This window comes from Neovison vison, chromosome 1 (genome assembly GCF_020171115.1).
Source record: "Neovison vison isolate M4711 chromosome 1, ASM_NN_V1, whole genome shotgun sequence".
In the NCBI taxonomy this organism is placed as follows: domain Eukaryota; kingdom Metazoa; phylum Chordata; class Mammalia; order Carnivora; family Mustelidae; genus Neogale; species Neogale vison.
In genome coordinates this window covers 128,021-143,339 of record NC_058091.1, presented here as the reverse complement: position 1 = coordinate 143,339, position 15,319 = coordinate 128,021, and the positions used below count along the sequence as shown (strand labels likewise).

At 52.8% G+C, this 15,319-nt stretch overlaps 1 protein-coding gene across 2 annotated transcripts in view; it reads left to right on the top strand.

Moving 5' to 3' along the window:
- Positions 1-10,762, top strand: part of FAM120B (family with sequence similarity 120B) — an 87,882-nt gene extending 77,120 nt beyond the window's left edge. For both annotated transcript variants that reach the window (XM_044241993.1, XM_044241955.1), the window contains one exon: positions 10,288-10,762. In XM_044241993.1, the coding sequence (XP_044097928.1) occupies positions 10,288-10,300 (13 nt within the window). In that variant the 3' untranslated portion in view covers positions 10,301-10,762. The remainder of the gene's footprint in view (positions 1-10,287) is intronic.
- Positions 10,763-15,319: the final 4,557 nt, after the last annotated feature.

Genomic DNA, 15,319 nt, shown 5'->3' with positions numbered 1-15,319 from the left:
CCTCAGTAAAGCTGGGGGGAAAAAAAAGAGGGTGCCTGGGTGGCTTAGTCGGTCAAGCATCTGCCTTTACCTCCTGGGATTGAGACCCACATGGGGCTCCACACTCAGCGAGGGGTCCGCTGCTCTCTCCGTATGCCCCTCCCCCGCTAGGATGCTTCTGCTCTCTCCTCTCTCACTCTCTCAAAGCAAAATCTTTAAAAAAAAAAAGAGAGGAGCCTAAAATTGAGACATGAATTAAACAGATGCATAAGCATCAGACTGACTAACGGTGGTTGTGTTCAAGGTGGGGATGAAACTACAAGAGACTGGGCATTTCCTGCATTTCCTGTCTTGTTAAGAAAGACAGTTATTTGAATTGGAAAACAGTTATTTGAGAGGGACCCAGCATTCTCGTGGCCAGAAACCCTGATTGACTCCGTACGGTGTATAGGGTTGGAACTGCCTGCTTGTGCTCACTGAGAGCTGTGGGCTACTGGGTGTTTCAGGTTCCCTTCTGACGTGAGGTCACCATCTCCCCTGCCCCTCTTCCTGGTCAGTTCCCACTGCACACAAGAGTCTTGACCACTCCACTTTCCACTGTATGCAGATTTTCAGCCCTTCTAATCTTTACCGTCTATTGTCAAAAAAGAACAACCCTTTAGTTTAGTTTGCATTTCTCTGAGTACTAGTGAAGCTTATCTTTTTCATACACTTATTGGCCATTTGTATTTCTCTTTGTGAACTACTCATTCATGTCCTTGGCTAAATCTTGGGTGATTTTTTTATATTGATTTGGCCTTTTTTATATTATGGGTATTAAGTCTTTGATGTTCACGTATATGGCAGATATCTTTACAATTTCCTTCTTCCTGCCTTCCTCATTTTGGGAATCATTATTCGCGTAGAAACCCAGGCATCGTCCTTGATGTCTCCGCTTCCCCAAGCCCTGACAGACAGTCTGTTGGGAGCAATGATGTGTGGAACCACAAAAGACCAAGTCGTATCTGGAATTCGCACTTTTCTTAATACGGCTACTGCTGCCACCATATTCCGTGCCTCCATTGTGCCCTCACTGGGACTTCTGCAGTCCCATGTCTATGGACAGTGAAGCCCCCTGTGCCTGTCCCCTGTTGTGGCCTCTTCTCTGGCTGTCCCCTTACCTTGCTCTGGCAAACACGGCAGTCCCTTCATGTAGCTGTTGCTCCTGTACCTTCATGATTCTCATCCCTGCTTCCAGACTGTTCTACCAGTAGGTAGAACTACCTAATGAGCTATCCCAGGCCTTAGTGGTGTAAAACATACAGCTAGTGTGCTCACAGGCCCGGTACGGCCTGTCTCTGCTCCATTGTGGCTGGGCCCCAGTTGGGAGACATGATGTCCTGCGAAGTCCTAGTCATTCACATTTCTGGCTTATGCTGCCTCTTGGCCAGGGGTGTCAGTTTCTCTCCACAGGAGCCTCTCCGCTAGTCCCTGGGGACTGGTTTGGGCTTCTTCCCAGCGTGGTAGCTGGATACCCGAGAGCTAAAGACCCACACAGAGGCCACATCACCTTTTGTGAACTAGCTTCACAAGTCATTCATCAGCTCTGCCACCCAATTCTGTTCATCAAGGCAGCTAAAAAGGCCTGTCCAGATGAAGGTGACGTGAAGGGCACATTCCTCTAGACAGGGGAAGGGGAAGCTCCACAAGAGCATGGGGGACTAAATGTATTTCTTTGGCCCTTTTGTTTATGTTATTTTCCACAAAAGGACAGTTCAGAAATCTAACCATATGTTAGACTCCAAAGTAAATCTCAGTCAATTTAGTGAAAAGTAGAAACCACACATGCTGTATTTTCTGTACACAAAAAAATAACTAGAAATCAACAACAGAAAAATAAATAGCAAAAGTCTTCCACTTGGGAATTAATCTATTCTAAATATTTATTGAGGAAGTCAAAATCACTTTCAGAAAGCATAGTAACAGTAGTGCATTCAAAAATTAATGGGAGGGCTGTCATCTCAGCGAAGAGAGGACATAGGAAGTACCAGGAATCTGTCTCTCCACCTAGACAACAATTGTATTGCCAGAAACTGCTTGAAGGAATTGTTTTGGAACAGTGTAGAGACTGAAGACTTGCAGCTTCCAGTGGATAGCTTGGCTGGTAAGTTATGGTTAATTTCCATCATTTCTGGCTGCCCATCCTCCAGCCCCATGGCAGAGAGCCATGCACATAGTCCTGGGGCACCTTGCTGGAGCCAGAGTAAACAATGAGGACCTTGTCCAAGCATCAGGCTCTTGTGTAGTGGCTGCTGGTTTTGGTTGCTGAGATGCAGGCATAGAGGCTGGCCACCATCGTCTCAGTCTCCACTGGCTGAAGTGGTTCTTGTAGCATTGAATGGGGCAACACATGTTAGTAGGCACCCCCCACCACCAACAACTTACTGCTCTGGTGGGAGCCAGACACTTAAGGATCAGGACATTCAAAAACAGCTGTCCATGCAGGGGTATCTAAAAAGCCACCATGTGTGGCGAGGAAAAAATGGAGGTCAGAGACGATGTGAGAGGCCCTTAGGCTTTTGCCTCAGGCTGGTCTCCAGCAGACACACAACAACAAACAGCAGGCATAAGGAGATGGGAGGAATGTGATTTCCAGAGGTAGAGCAGTATGATTCAATTTTTATGACATCCAGTTTGCAACAACAGAATCACAAGGCATTCAAAGAAGTATGTAAGTATGACCCACTCCAAGGGACAAAATAAATGGACAGAAACTGTCCCTGAAGAAGCCCAGATGTCATATTTAATACATAAGACTTAAAGATTTTTGAAGAGCTATAAGAAGACATGGACAAAGGAAAACAGTGAACAAACTGAAAACACAAAAAGATACAAAGAAATAAAGATTACGGAAGGAACCAAGAAGGTATCTGGAGCTGGGAAGTATAGTGACTGAAGCAGAGAAAGAATCTGTGAACTTGAAGATGGGGCAATTGAAATTTTTAAACCCGGGAAACAAAAAATGATGAATGAAGAAAAGTGAACAGAGGTTGAAGGGACTCGTATGGTATCAGCAAGCAATTGTATGATATGCATTGTGGGAGTCCCAGAATGAGAAGAGGTAAAAAGAATATTCAAAGGAATAATGGTTGAAAACTTGCCAAATTTGATGAAAGACATGAACCTACAAATCCAGGAAGCTCAACAAACTAATTAGAATTAACTCAACCCTTGCCAAAGTGCATCATAATCAAATTGTTACGGGCCAGAGACAAAGAGAAAATCTTGAAGCAAGAGAGAAGTGACCCCTTAGATACAAGAGATCGTCAATAATCTTATCGCCAGTTTCTCATCCAAAACCTCAGAGGCTTAGAAGGCAGTGGGTTGATATATTCAAAGCACAGAAAGAAGAAAACTGCACCAAAAATTCAGTATCTGGCCAAACTGTCCTTCAGAAATGAGGGAGATGGTTTGCAGGTCAATCAGAGGCAGTGCTGCAGGCCTGTACCTTGCTCCTGTGACTTCACTGCTGTCTGCCCAGCTTGGCCCCACAATGCTGGTGGACCTCAGCAAGTGGCCCATGTCTTTGAGCCTGCAGGAAATGGGCAAGTGGTCACAGCATCTGCAGGATACGCTGGGGTGGGGACCAGTGAGCGGGGCAGAGTGCTGATGCCCACCCAGGTTAAGAGCTGGCCCACCGCTGTTGCGTGGGATGGCCTTGACGCAGGTACACACTACACCTTGGTCATGACAGATCCAGGTGCTCCCTGCAGGAAGGACCCAAATACAGGGAGTGGCACCATTTTCTGGTGGTCAGTATGAAGGGCGGTGCCATCAGCAGTGACACAGCTCTCTCCAGTTACATTGGCTCTGAGTCTCTCAAGGGCACAGGCCTTCAGCATTCCGTTTGGTTGGTTTACGAGCAGGATGGGCCACTGACGTTTGACAAGTCCATTCTCAGCAACTGATCAGAGACCGCCATGGCAAATTCAAAGTGGGGTCTTTCACAAAAGTTCCAGCTCAAGTCCCCAGTGGCTGACATGTGTCATGAGACTGTGCTCCAGTTCTGTGAGGAAGGAGGGGAATGTTAGGGAGCAGAGTCCCAGAGGTCTCAAGCAGTGCTCTCAAGGTCACTGATACATGTAGTTACAGGTGAGGCTTGAGCACTGAGATCCTGGCTTAGGGTGATTCTTCCTTATGCTATCTTTTATAACCCTGGATACTCACATCCCAATTTATGTTTTGATCTAATTTGAACTCCATTTGGGGGGATATTCTGATATTAGGATGTGGTCATCAAATTGTTAACATAAGAATAGCAACCCAGAATTTAAAGAAGAAAAATTTCAGGTAAAAAGACCTGGTCTACAGCAATAGAGCAGAGCACCAAAGAGTCTTTAAGAATGGTCATAAATAAGCAAACAAACAAATAAATAAAAAGGATTCATTTCCTCTGCCTTTGGGAACCTGAGTCCTGAATTGTGGATAACGGCACTTCTGCACCATGTTTTCATGGCTGTGTCTCTCACCATAGAGATTGGCAGGTCTACTACCCCCCCAGTGTGGTACTCCTCAGACTGGTTACTGGTGGGGGCAGGGTTCAGTGTCCTGCTCCGGCTCCTCTAAAGAGCAGGACTGGAAGAAGCAGGAGGTTAAGGCCAGGCCATCTAGATGAGCCAAGGGGCTGGGTAAGAGGTTGTCAGAAATCCTGAAGTCTGTGCCTTGCTACACTGGTCCCTCTTCATCTGGTAAGAAAAGCCAGTCTGGAGGAGTTGTGGAATGTTGTGTTAATTTTGCTGTTTGCTTATAGTTGAATAAAAATAAAAGCATGTGGATGAAAAAAAGTAAGAGGGAAATAAGGACATTCCCTGATGAGTGTAAGCCTGAGATGAAGGAGGTCATCATCACAAGACCTGCCGTGCAGGAAGCGCTGAAGGGAGACCTTTAGGATGAAATGAAGGGACCCTGGGCCAAACTCCAAAGCCTTGTGAAGACAATGCAAGGCAAACGCACGGGTAGTTACGTGGCCAGCACTGCAGTTCTGGTTTCCTGCTACACCTTTTAGTTTCTACATGATTTGAAAGACAAACACATAAAAATTCAATTAACAATATATGTTACTGGGCATATAGTGTATAAAAATGTGGATTGTGACTTAAGTCACACGGTAGTGTGGAGCTGTATCAGAGCAGAGTTTTGGTTTTTTGATTTTTTAAAAATTCAATTTAATTAACGTAGGCTGTATTTTTAGCTTCAAGGGTAGAGTTCAGTGATGCGTCAGTTGCGTACAGCGCCCAGTGCTCATCACTTCATGTGCCTTCCTCACGCCCATCACCCAGTTACCCCCCCACCCACCTCACGCCCATCACCCAGTTACCCCCCCACCCACCTCACGCCCATCACCCAGTTACCCCCCCACCCACCTCATGCCCGTCACCCAGTTACCCCCCCACCTCATGCCCATCACCCAGTTACCCCACCCGCCCACCTCACGCCCGTCACCCAGTTACCTCCCCACCTCACGCCCATCACCCAGTTCCCCCCCACCCACCTCACGCCCATCACCCAGTTACCTCCCCACCTCACGCCCATCACCCAGTTACCCCCCCACCTCACGCCCATCACCCAGTTACCCCACCCACCCACCTCACGCCCATCACCTAGTTACCCCCCCACCTCACGCCCATCACCCAGTTACCCCCCACCCACCTCACGCCCATCACCCAGTTACCCCACCACCCCTCCAGCAGCCCTGTTTGTTTCCTGCAGTTAAGAATCTCTTATGGTTTGTCCCTCTCTGATTTTGTTTTACTTTTTCCTCCCTTCCCCTGTGTTCATCTGTTTTGTATCTTAAATTCCACATAAAAGTGAAATCGTGTGGTATTTGTCTTTCTCTGATTGACTTATTTCCCTCAGGATGACACCCTCTAGTTCCATCCGTACCCTCACACATGGCAAGCGTTCACTTGGCGGCTGCGTTATATCCCACTCTACATTATAAGCACTTTCTTCATCCATATATGTCGATGGACATCTTGGCTTTATATTTGGGCTGTTGTGGACATTTCTGCTGTAAACACTGGGGGGCAGGTGCCCCTTCAGATCACTATGCTTGTGTCCTTTGGATGAATACCCAGTAGTGCAGTTACTGGGTCATAGGGCAGTTTTTACCCTTCTGAGGAGCCGCAGAGCAGAGTGATGCTGTTGAAGTTACTGGTTGAATTCAACTTAGAGTGTTACAACTTGAAGGTGTTAGATGTAATCCCCACAGTAAACACAAAGATAATAGCTATTGAATATATACACAGACAAGGAAATGAGAAGAGAATTAAAATGTGTCCGTACGGGGGGGGCGCCTGGGTGGCTCAGTGGGTTGAAGCCTCTGCCTTCGGCTCAGGTTATGATCCCAGGGTCCTGGGATCGAGCCCCGCGTCGGGCTCTCTGCTCAGCCAGGAGCCTGCTTTCCTCTCTCTCTCTCTGCCTGCTTGTGATCTCTCTGTCAAATAAATAAAATCTTTTAAAGAAAATGTGTCTGTACGAAACAAAATCACCAAAAAACAGTTAAAACACCGAAAAAGGCAGTAATGAAGGACAGGAAGGACCAAAAGCTCTAGAGCACATAGAAAACATGCAGAGTAGCAGAAGCCCTACTTATCAGTAATTACTTTAAATTTAAATTTATTAAAGTCTCCAGTCAAAAGGGATTGACAGATTTTTTTAAAAAATGTGACATGTGCTGTTTGACAGATTGAATTTAGACCCCCCAGACACAAATAGGTTGAACATGAAAGGGAGGTGAGCGGTGTGTCTGATGGTCATGGTCATGAAGACGCCCACTCGACTGCAGAGAAGAGCCTCAACAACGAGAAAATAAGAGAAACGGGTGAAGAATGCCACGGCTGAAATGAGACCGCGCGAGAGGGAACCAGCCGTAGGTTGGGAGATGCAGGACGACGGATCAGCAAGCTGGAAGACAGGGTGATAGAAAGCACCTAAGCTGAATAGGAAGAAAAAGGAATTTTTTAAAACTGAGGGTTTTAGAGGGAAGGGGTGGGGGATGGGTGAGCCTGGTGGGGGTACTAAGGAGGGCGCGGACTGCATGGGGCGCTGGGTGTGGTGCGCATGGGAGTCCTGGAACGTGGTGTCAGGAACGAATGCTGTATGGTGTGGTGACTCGCAGAAAACACACCCACAGATAAGGATGGGCTACGGGATCTCTTGGACAACATCAAGCAAACAGACGTTCACATTATAGGGGTCCCAGAAGGAAAGGAGAGTGGGAAAGGGTCAGAAAATCATGTGAAGGAATAACGGAAAACTTCCCTGGGGAAGGAAACAGACGTTCAGTTTCAGGAATCACAAGGTCCCAGACAGGACGCACCTAAGTGAACCTGAACGTCAGCAGGCCTGCCAGAGAATGCAGAGGAAGCAAAGTGTCAAAGTCAAAGGTAAGATACAGAGTTTTAAAAGCAGCCAGAGAAGCACCTAGTTGCATACTAGGGAAACCCTGTAAGACCGTCAGCTGATTTTTTAGCAGAAACTTCGCAGGCCGGACAGGAGGGGCACGATCTGATCAAAGTGCCGAAAGGAAAACCGCAGCCCAAACTACCGTTTCCAGCGGCCGCCATTCAGAGCGGAGGAGGAGGGAGTTTCCCAGCCGGAAGTTAGAGGAGTCCGTCACCACTCAACTGGCCTTTCGGGAGGTACTGAAGGGACTTCTTGGGAAGAGACAGCCCTAATGAGGAGTGGGAAGATTAGGAAAGGAAGGGACGCACGAAGAGATGTGAAACATGATGGCGCGCACAGAAAGCGCGAAGGAGTTAAAAACGTTCTTTCAGGATGTGCTTGACCTCACGTCCCTGCCAGCCTGACACAGACGACTGAACTGCGGATGCGTGTGTGAGCTTGTGACAAACCAAAAAGGTACAATAGATACGTAAGAAATAAACATAAAAACGAGGAACAGTAAAGAAAGTCGTCAGTCACGAGGAAAGAGAGCAAGAGACAGACCAGAGAACACCAAAGTGGCAGGGAGTCCACACACACAATGCACTGGTCCGGGTAGTCCCATTAAAGGACACAAAGTGATGGAATGAATAAAAGGGGTAGAAACGAGACCCATCTGTATGCTGCTTCCAGGAGCTCACTTCCCATCTGAAGACACTTGCAGACTGAAAGTGGAGAGATGGGTAAGGATTTTCCACGAGAAGAAGTGGGAAAAAAGTTGACTTTAAAGTAAGTAACAAGAAACCAAGGAAGGACATTCCGTAACGATAAAGGGGTCAGCCCGTGAGAGGGTACGAGTGGATGTGTGTATAGCCAGCGTGGGCACGTCTAGACACACAAAGCAAAGACTAACACATGAGGAGAGGTTGACAGTAATTCAAGCGTGTAGGGGCTTAACACTCCACTTGCCTCGTGGATAGATGGTCCTGGCAAAAAAAGCAGGAAACATTTTTTTGAATGAAGGATACATTAGAGCAGATGGACTTCACAGATAATTACAGAACATTTCATCCCCAAACAGCAAAATGCACATTCTTTGCAGTGCACATGGAACATTGTCCAGGATAGATCACGTTAGGCTATAAAACAAGTCTCAATAAATTAAAAAAGATAAAAAATTTTGATTTAATTTAAAAGATTGAAAGTCATGTCAACATCTTTCCCCCCACAGTGGTGTGGAAGTAGCTCTCACTCGCAGGATCTCAATGACAGGAAGAAGAACACAAACAACCGAGGGGTCAGAGAGTCCCCGCCCCGAGGGCAGTGGGAAGCGCCACCCCAGCCCGCCCACCCCAGGAGCCTTCCCACCTGCACGGCGCCCGGCCACCCAGTCGGCGCCCCTACGGAGCTGCTTCCTGTCTCGGACCTGGAGCTTTCCTCCAGAGATTTCTTCTCTGACGTTCCCCTCCTTTTCGCTCTGCTGCCCTTTGTCTCGGAGGTTAGGCACCGTATTCCAGCTCCGTAATTGTCCTGTGGCTTCCCTCTTAGTATCTTTTCCTGGGCGATCGCATCATCCTTTCTGGTCTTTAATTTTGCGGTTTCTAAATTCTGGAATTCTGATTCTTTTCTTTAACGCAGACTCTTCATTGCTTTGTAACTGCAGCATGTCTTTTGACAGCAGTAGTTCTATTTCGTTTTTTTCTTTTTCCTCCAGGTTTCTCTGTGTTTGCTTTGGCCCTTGTTTTTGTTTTAGATTTCTTTTTCTCACACAGCTGGCAATTCTTGAGGCACATTGTGTTGAAGAGTCAGGTACTAAAAAGGCCACTGGAAGTCTGTGCCCCGGGTGGGACTAACAGCCACAGGACCCTTACCCTTGGGGGTCCCTGCTCTTTCACTCCTGATCCGAGGACGAGTCTGCCACTCTCCCTGGAGACACCAAGGGAATGACACGGTTAAGAAACTCCAGGGAACCCCTGCGCGGCCACTTGAAACTGGGGTGAGGGCCGCAGTGTGTAAGGGCCGTGGATGATCCTCGGGGCTCTGACTTGCGTCAGGCTCGGATTTTAGTGCCATTAACTGGAGTAGGAAATGCGAGGGGAGGAAAGCTTCTGGGTACACTGTGTTTGAGGTGCCAGTGCTGGCTGTGGGTTGGCTTCCGGCTCTGGCCTGCTGTGTGTATGGCCTTGGACAGCAAACCTAAGGGCGATGTCACCCCCACCCCCATGTCAGTGAGAGGGAGCGTGTGCTCCCGTGTGGCCACCATGCAGACCCACAGTGACCGCCTGCTCCGCGGCTTCTGCAGCACCGGGCACTTGTCAGAGGAGTCGGGGCAGGGGCTGGCAGGGCTGGAGTCCGTCAGCGCAGACCCCGGGCGCCAGCATCTACCACCATCTATGCAGGGGCCACTCGAGGGGTCTGGAGAGGCTGGTGAGCTGGTGCCCTGCATCCTGGGGAGGGACATTCAGAGGGAGGGCAGTGGGCAACTTCCAGAGTCGCCACGGTGGGAATGATCCCCAGAATATGGAGGGTGCCGGCCCTCGGGGCCGCATGAGTCCGCACATGGGAAGCACACAGTGTGTGGTGTCAGGACAGGTGATGGCTGCCCCGTGAGCTGGGAGGTCACAGTGACGGCCAGTGTTCTTCCTTTGGTGAGGGTGTGTCCTCAGCTCATTCTGGAATCAGGCTGCACACGCGTGGAACATTGTCTCCTCTCCCAGACTCACGAGTAAGGTGTGCGCAGGCACGCACACGCCAGCCGCCCCCATCCCCCACCCCTGGCCAGGCCTGCCGTCCGCAGGACGCGGGGACCCCGGCCCTTCTCCCCGTGGGCCGGCTGCCAGCCTGCGCTTGGCCGGGAGGCTCACACGGTCTCTTGTGTTGCAGGTGGCCCAACTGAGGCCCGCTGGAACAGGACCGACCCTCGCGGTCAAAGAAAGAGTTGTTTGAAAGCATGGACGTTGATCACAAACCCTTTGTGTTCTGATGCCCCTCTGTGCCGCAAGCTTGCTGCTAGAACAAGGAAAGAAGACCCGCTGCTTTGCCCCTGTGCCGCGTTTGGGCCCAGCGTTGGAGCTGTCCAGCTGGAAGAGCCTCAGGCAGCCGACCGCCTGCAGCCGGCTTTCCTGTGGGCTCGGTGCCGGCGTCTTCACGCCCGGGTTCTGCCGAGTTCAGCAGTTGCCCAGTGTAAGTCTGCATACACCCTTGACCAAAACGTGGTCACCCCTGTGCCAGTCCGCCGCTGTGGCTCCAGAGCGACTTCCGTACCCGCACGTGTGTCCGCGTCCTCCTGCCCGGAGCTCTCCTAATGCAGCTTTCCTCCCAAGATGTCGTGTCAATAAAGTGGAACTTGGTGATGAAACACCCAGTGTTGGTGATGTTCCGCAGTCCTCAGCAGCTCCCGGGGGGCCGGTCCGCCCCGTGCTCGGGAGGAGCAGGTCCGTCGGGGGCGGGCCGGTCGCAGTCCTGGGGAGCTGCTCCGCCCACGGCCCCAGGAGGGGCGGATGCTGGGAGAAGGGCAGTGGGCAGAGGCCCTCCCCATCGCTGTCACCCTTGGTGCCGGTGACTGGAGCCCTGAGCACGCGCCCCTTCCTTGAGCTTGTAGGGCCTCTGCTGTGGCGGAGCCCCAGGGGGCGTCCGGGTGCCCCCCCGGCTCGCCACGGGCTGCCTGTCACGCGTCTTCCAAGAGGGACTTGATTTCCACAGGGACGTGGCACTAGCCGTGAGTTTCTGCAGCCAGAACGACTGCGTATTACGTAGTTGAAAAGAGGAAAGCGTGACGGCCAGTGGCCGTGGGGAGAGTCCGGTGTGTGGATTTAAGAAGTCCTGGGCTTGCGGGGTTCGCAAGGCTCCGCGTCCGAAGGGCTGGCCACGTTCACGGGCTTCCCCGTCCTTCATACTTTCTGTTTAGTCTCACGATCTTGGGGCACCTGCCACAACTTAGGAAGAAAAATAAGTCAGTAGCGTCAGCATTTCCTGACTGTCACAAAACAAAACAAAACGGAAAAAGGCCTGTGTTGTGTGTGTGCGACTCTGCGTGTGCACAGTTGGAGCCCAGCCGTGTTCACTCGCGCACGGCCTCAGCGGGAGCTGGGCTTCCCGGCTGCAGGAGGAGGGGGCTCGCCGCCCACCTGCACCCCAGCCTCGGGAAGCTGCCGCTCTGGTGGGGAGGGGGGCCCCGGCCTGTTCCCCTCTGGGAAGTCAGGGGTCTTGGGGTTCGTCGTCTCCTCTTGCTTGATGCCGGGGGTCACCCGGGGCCACCATCCGAGTCCACGCCGTCAGCCTCCCTGCTCCGTCGCGCGCGGGACGTGGGCCTTCTCCGTGTCGGCTGCTGGAGAGCCTTCAGGAGGAGCTTCAACATCTCAGGCTTGACCCTGAAGTGCGGCTGGACAGGAATGGAACCAGCCGACAACCGGCAAGCTTTGAGGTTCTCTTTTCCCTCGTTTTTTATTAACATATTTTCTGCCCTGGGTGCGGGTCTGTGACTTGTCAGGCTTAGCCCGTCCCCCACGCCCGTGTCCGTCACCCAGTTACCCCAGCCCTTCCGCCCCATCTCATCCTTTTTTTTTTTTTTAAGATTTCATTTAGTGAGTGAGCGAGAGCTAGAAAGCCCCTCCCCAAGGCTGCTAGAGGACAGGTGGGGAGCAGAGCAAGCGGATTCGCCACTGAGCGCAGAGCCTTTGTGGGGCTCGACCTCAGCACCCTGCGATCGTGACCTGAGCTGAAACTGAGAGTCGGACACTGACTGAGCCCCCAGGATCCCCTCTTTTCCCTCATCCTGAGCCAAGTTCAGAAGAAGGTCTTTCGTCTTCCAAATCCCCTTCAGTCTCTGGTGATGCCTGAGGCCTGGTAGCCTGTGTCCCTGTCCCCCAGTGGCCGTCCCCTCGCACGGCCACTGGTCTGGGCAGCGTGTGGACACGACACAGCCCTCGTTCGTGAGCTCTGTGTGGTTCTGAAAACCACTGCGGGACGGTGATTTCTCTCATGATGGCAGCTTCATTAAATGTTAGAAGGAAACTAGAAGGTTAATTCTACCCTTTGGTATTCGGCCGGCCCTCGCAACTAGAAGAGAAACAGCCGTTCAGCACAGACGATGGGCCTGGAGAGGCTGAGGTCGGACACCCTGTGGGACACCCGATGAGTCCCGGCGATGCCTCGGGGGCCTGTGACCAGGCCTGGCCGGGGCTGGCGTGTCTCCAGCGACCCTCAGCCAGGAGACCTAAACCGAGGGCACGCGTGACCCGGCCCCTGGGACCTGCAGCGCCACGCCACGCCGCCAGGACGTCACGCTAAAGCACATAGGTCCGTGTTCCCTTCCTCCTCAGACGGAGTGTCCCCACTGGGACAATCAGATCTTGGTAGTTTGGGATGAAACCGAGCGGAGTGACCCAGGGGAGGGCCGTCTCTGGGAAGCAGAGGGACGGGGGTTTTCTCGCTCTTGTGAGCTTCGCCTTCTCAACCCGCCTTGCGTGAGACGGACGTGCACCGCGGGCAGCGCGGCCCCAGCTCGGCTCCAGAAGCTCATTTCGCCTCTCGGCGTCTCAGCCTCCCGGTCGCCTCCGATCTGTAAGGCCCGTGAAGTGGTCTGAGACACGCCCTCCCTGGCCGTGGTCCCTGTAGCTTTAAAATACAGGAAAAGCAAGTAATTCCATTAAATTAAGCCACCTGTCCGTCGATTGAACCGAATGCTTCAGCCACAGCACTGAGCAGTGCGGTCCGGGGCGCGACGGAAGCCTGTCGGGAGGCCCGTCGCCTGCGAGGCCGGAGCCGCTGAAGTCACCGGGCGCCTTTTCCAGCTGACTCCACCCTCACGGCCCAGGCAGCGGAGCAGGGGACAAGCCGCTGCGCTTGGGGACACCTGAGTCCATGAGGAAGGGGGAAGCTGTCCGGAGGAGACCAAGTTGCAGGACCTGAGGGGCATCTGGAAGGAGCCGGGCCCCTTCGGGCTACGGAGTGTGAAACGTTCTGAAAGCGTTTCCCGGAGAGTCAGACTCTTGTGTTGTCCTCAGAACCCTTCCCCCCTTGCTCTATCTTTGCACATTTCCTTCTCCCCGTTTGACCTTCCTGAGGCCGAAAGCTGGCTGGAGACGGCTGACCGCAGCTCTGTGGGGCACGTCAGGGCCCACGGGCCGGCGGGCGCGAACGCGAGCCTGAGGGCGCGGGGGTCACGGTAGTGACCTCCTGCACGTCCTTGGCTCGTGACCGGTCACTGTGCCACAGCCCTCCCCAGCCGTGTGTCAGGACAGAAATTAGGGAGTCGTGGAAACCGTGGATTCTTACCCAAAAGCCACGTCACTCTCTGAGAAGCAATCCTTGCTTTCTGGTCTTAGACCCCTTCACACTTAACAGTTATTAAAGATTCCTTCCTTTCTACCATGTTGAAAATTTCAAGTGAGGGAAATTTTTGTTTAAAAATAACAGTATAGGGGTGCCTGGGTGGCTCAGTGGATTAAGCCTCTGCCTTCAGCTCAGGTCATGATCACAGGGTCCTGGGATCGAGCCCCACATCGGGCTCCCTGCTCAGCAGGGAGGGAGCCTGCTTCCTCCTCTCTCTTTGCCTGCCTCTCTGCCTACTTGTGATCGATCTCTCTCTCTCTCTCTATGTCAAATAAATAAATAAAATCTTTAAAAAAAAAAAAAAGTATACCAAACAAGGGCTGACGTTTTTGGTTCAAACCTGTATCCACCTGCAGAAAACCGGAAGAGGGGCCTTGCGTTACTTCTGCGAATGTGTTTAATGTCTGGTTTTATGGACAACCAGGCCCTCACGCCTGCCTCTGCGCTCACCTGCGGCCGTGCATCGTCTTGGCTGAAGGCCCGAGGAAAACCCCTCCTCGCAGGCCTCCGGGGGAGGGGACGGAGGCCCTCCTGGAGGTGTGGACGCCCCGTTGGCGCCTCCCAGCCAGGCGCGGTGCGGGATCTGAAAACGTGGCGAACACGGGCGTCTCCCCGTTCCTGGGTTTCCCTCCCTTGGTCTGTCTTGCGCCTTGGATGGGTTTTTCCCTCTGCGCAGTTGTCACACACGCTTCGGTCCCTCGGCTGGCCGTGCTTGTGCGGCCGAGCCGCGGAGGTCGCTCCCGCGGGCGATCGGAGGTGAGCCCCCGTGACCGCGGGTGCAGGGTCGTTCCGGGAGCTCTGCGTACGCTCCGGCTGGCTCGGAGCAAGCGGGGACCAAAAGCAAGTCGGTCTGGAGACGCTGCCGCGCTAAGGCCTCGCCTCTGAACGGGGAAGAGCACGCCTGCCCCTTCATGCGCTGAGGGTGTAGTCGGGGGTTAGGGGTGCAGATGCCTGATCCCAGGAACAGCCTTGGGAACCAGAGGAAGGGGGCGTGGACAGAGGCACCCGGGAGCCTCAGGACGACGTGGGGGAGGCTGGGGAACCCTTGTCTGCCAGTAGTCGCTCTGAGGGCAACATTCCGGATGTGGTGTTTGCCTGAGGGACAGCTGTGGCCAGGTCCAAGGTGGCTTTACCCAGACCAGCCACCCAGTATGCGCTGGGGTTGGGCAGCTGGAACACGCACGCCCACCCTAGCTGTGGGACAGGATGTGTTCAGCCGAGACAGCAGAGAAAGGGTGACCTGTGCTGTCACCTGGCAGGCAGGCCGTGGGGAGGGACAGGGAAGAGTGGACGCAGGACCCCGATGCCCACAGGGCCTGGGCTGGACTGTGTGCTCCTGGAGTTTGGGGGAGGCCGTCCTGGAGGAGCAGGGTTGAAAGAGGCTGGCGGTCGCCACGGGGGTCCCCTCAGTTCCCGAGCTCGCTCCGAAACTGGGCACTAGTCTGCGCTGTGTCCGGACGCTGGGAGAACGGGGTCTCTTGGAGGCGTTTGCCTTTGCAAGCCTGTGGTCTGTGCTCGGCCACGTAGGACCCTCGCAGAAGGGCTTTTGCTAAATGGTCCCAGACCCTGTCCGCCGAGAACA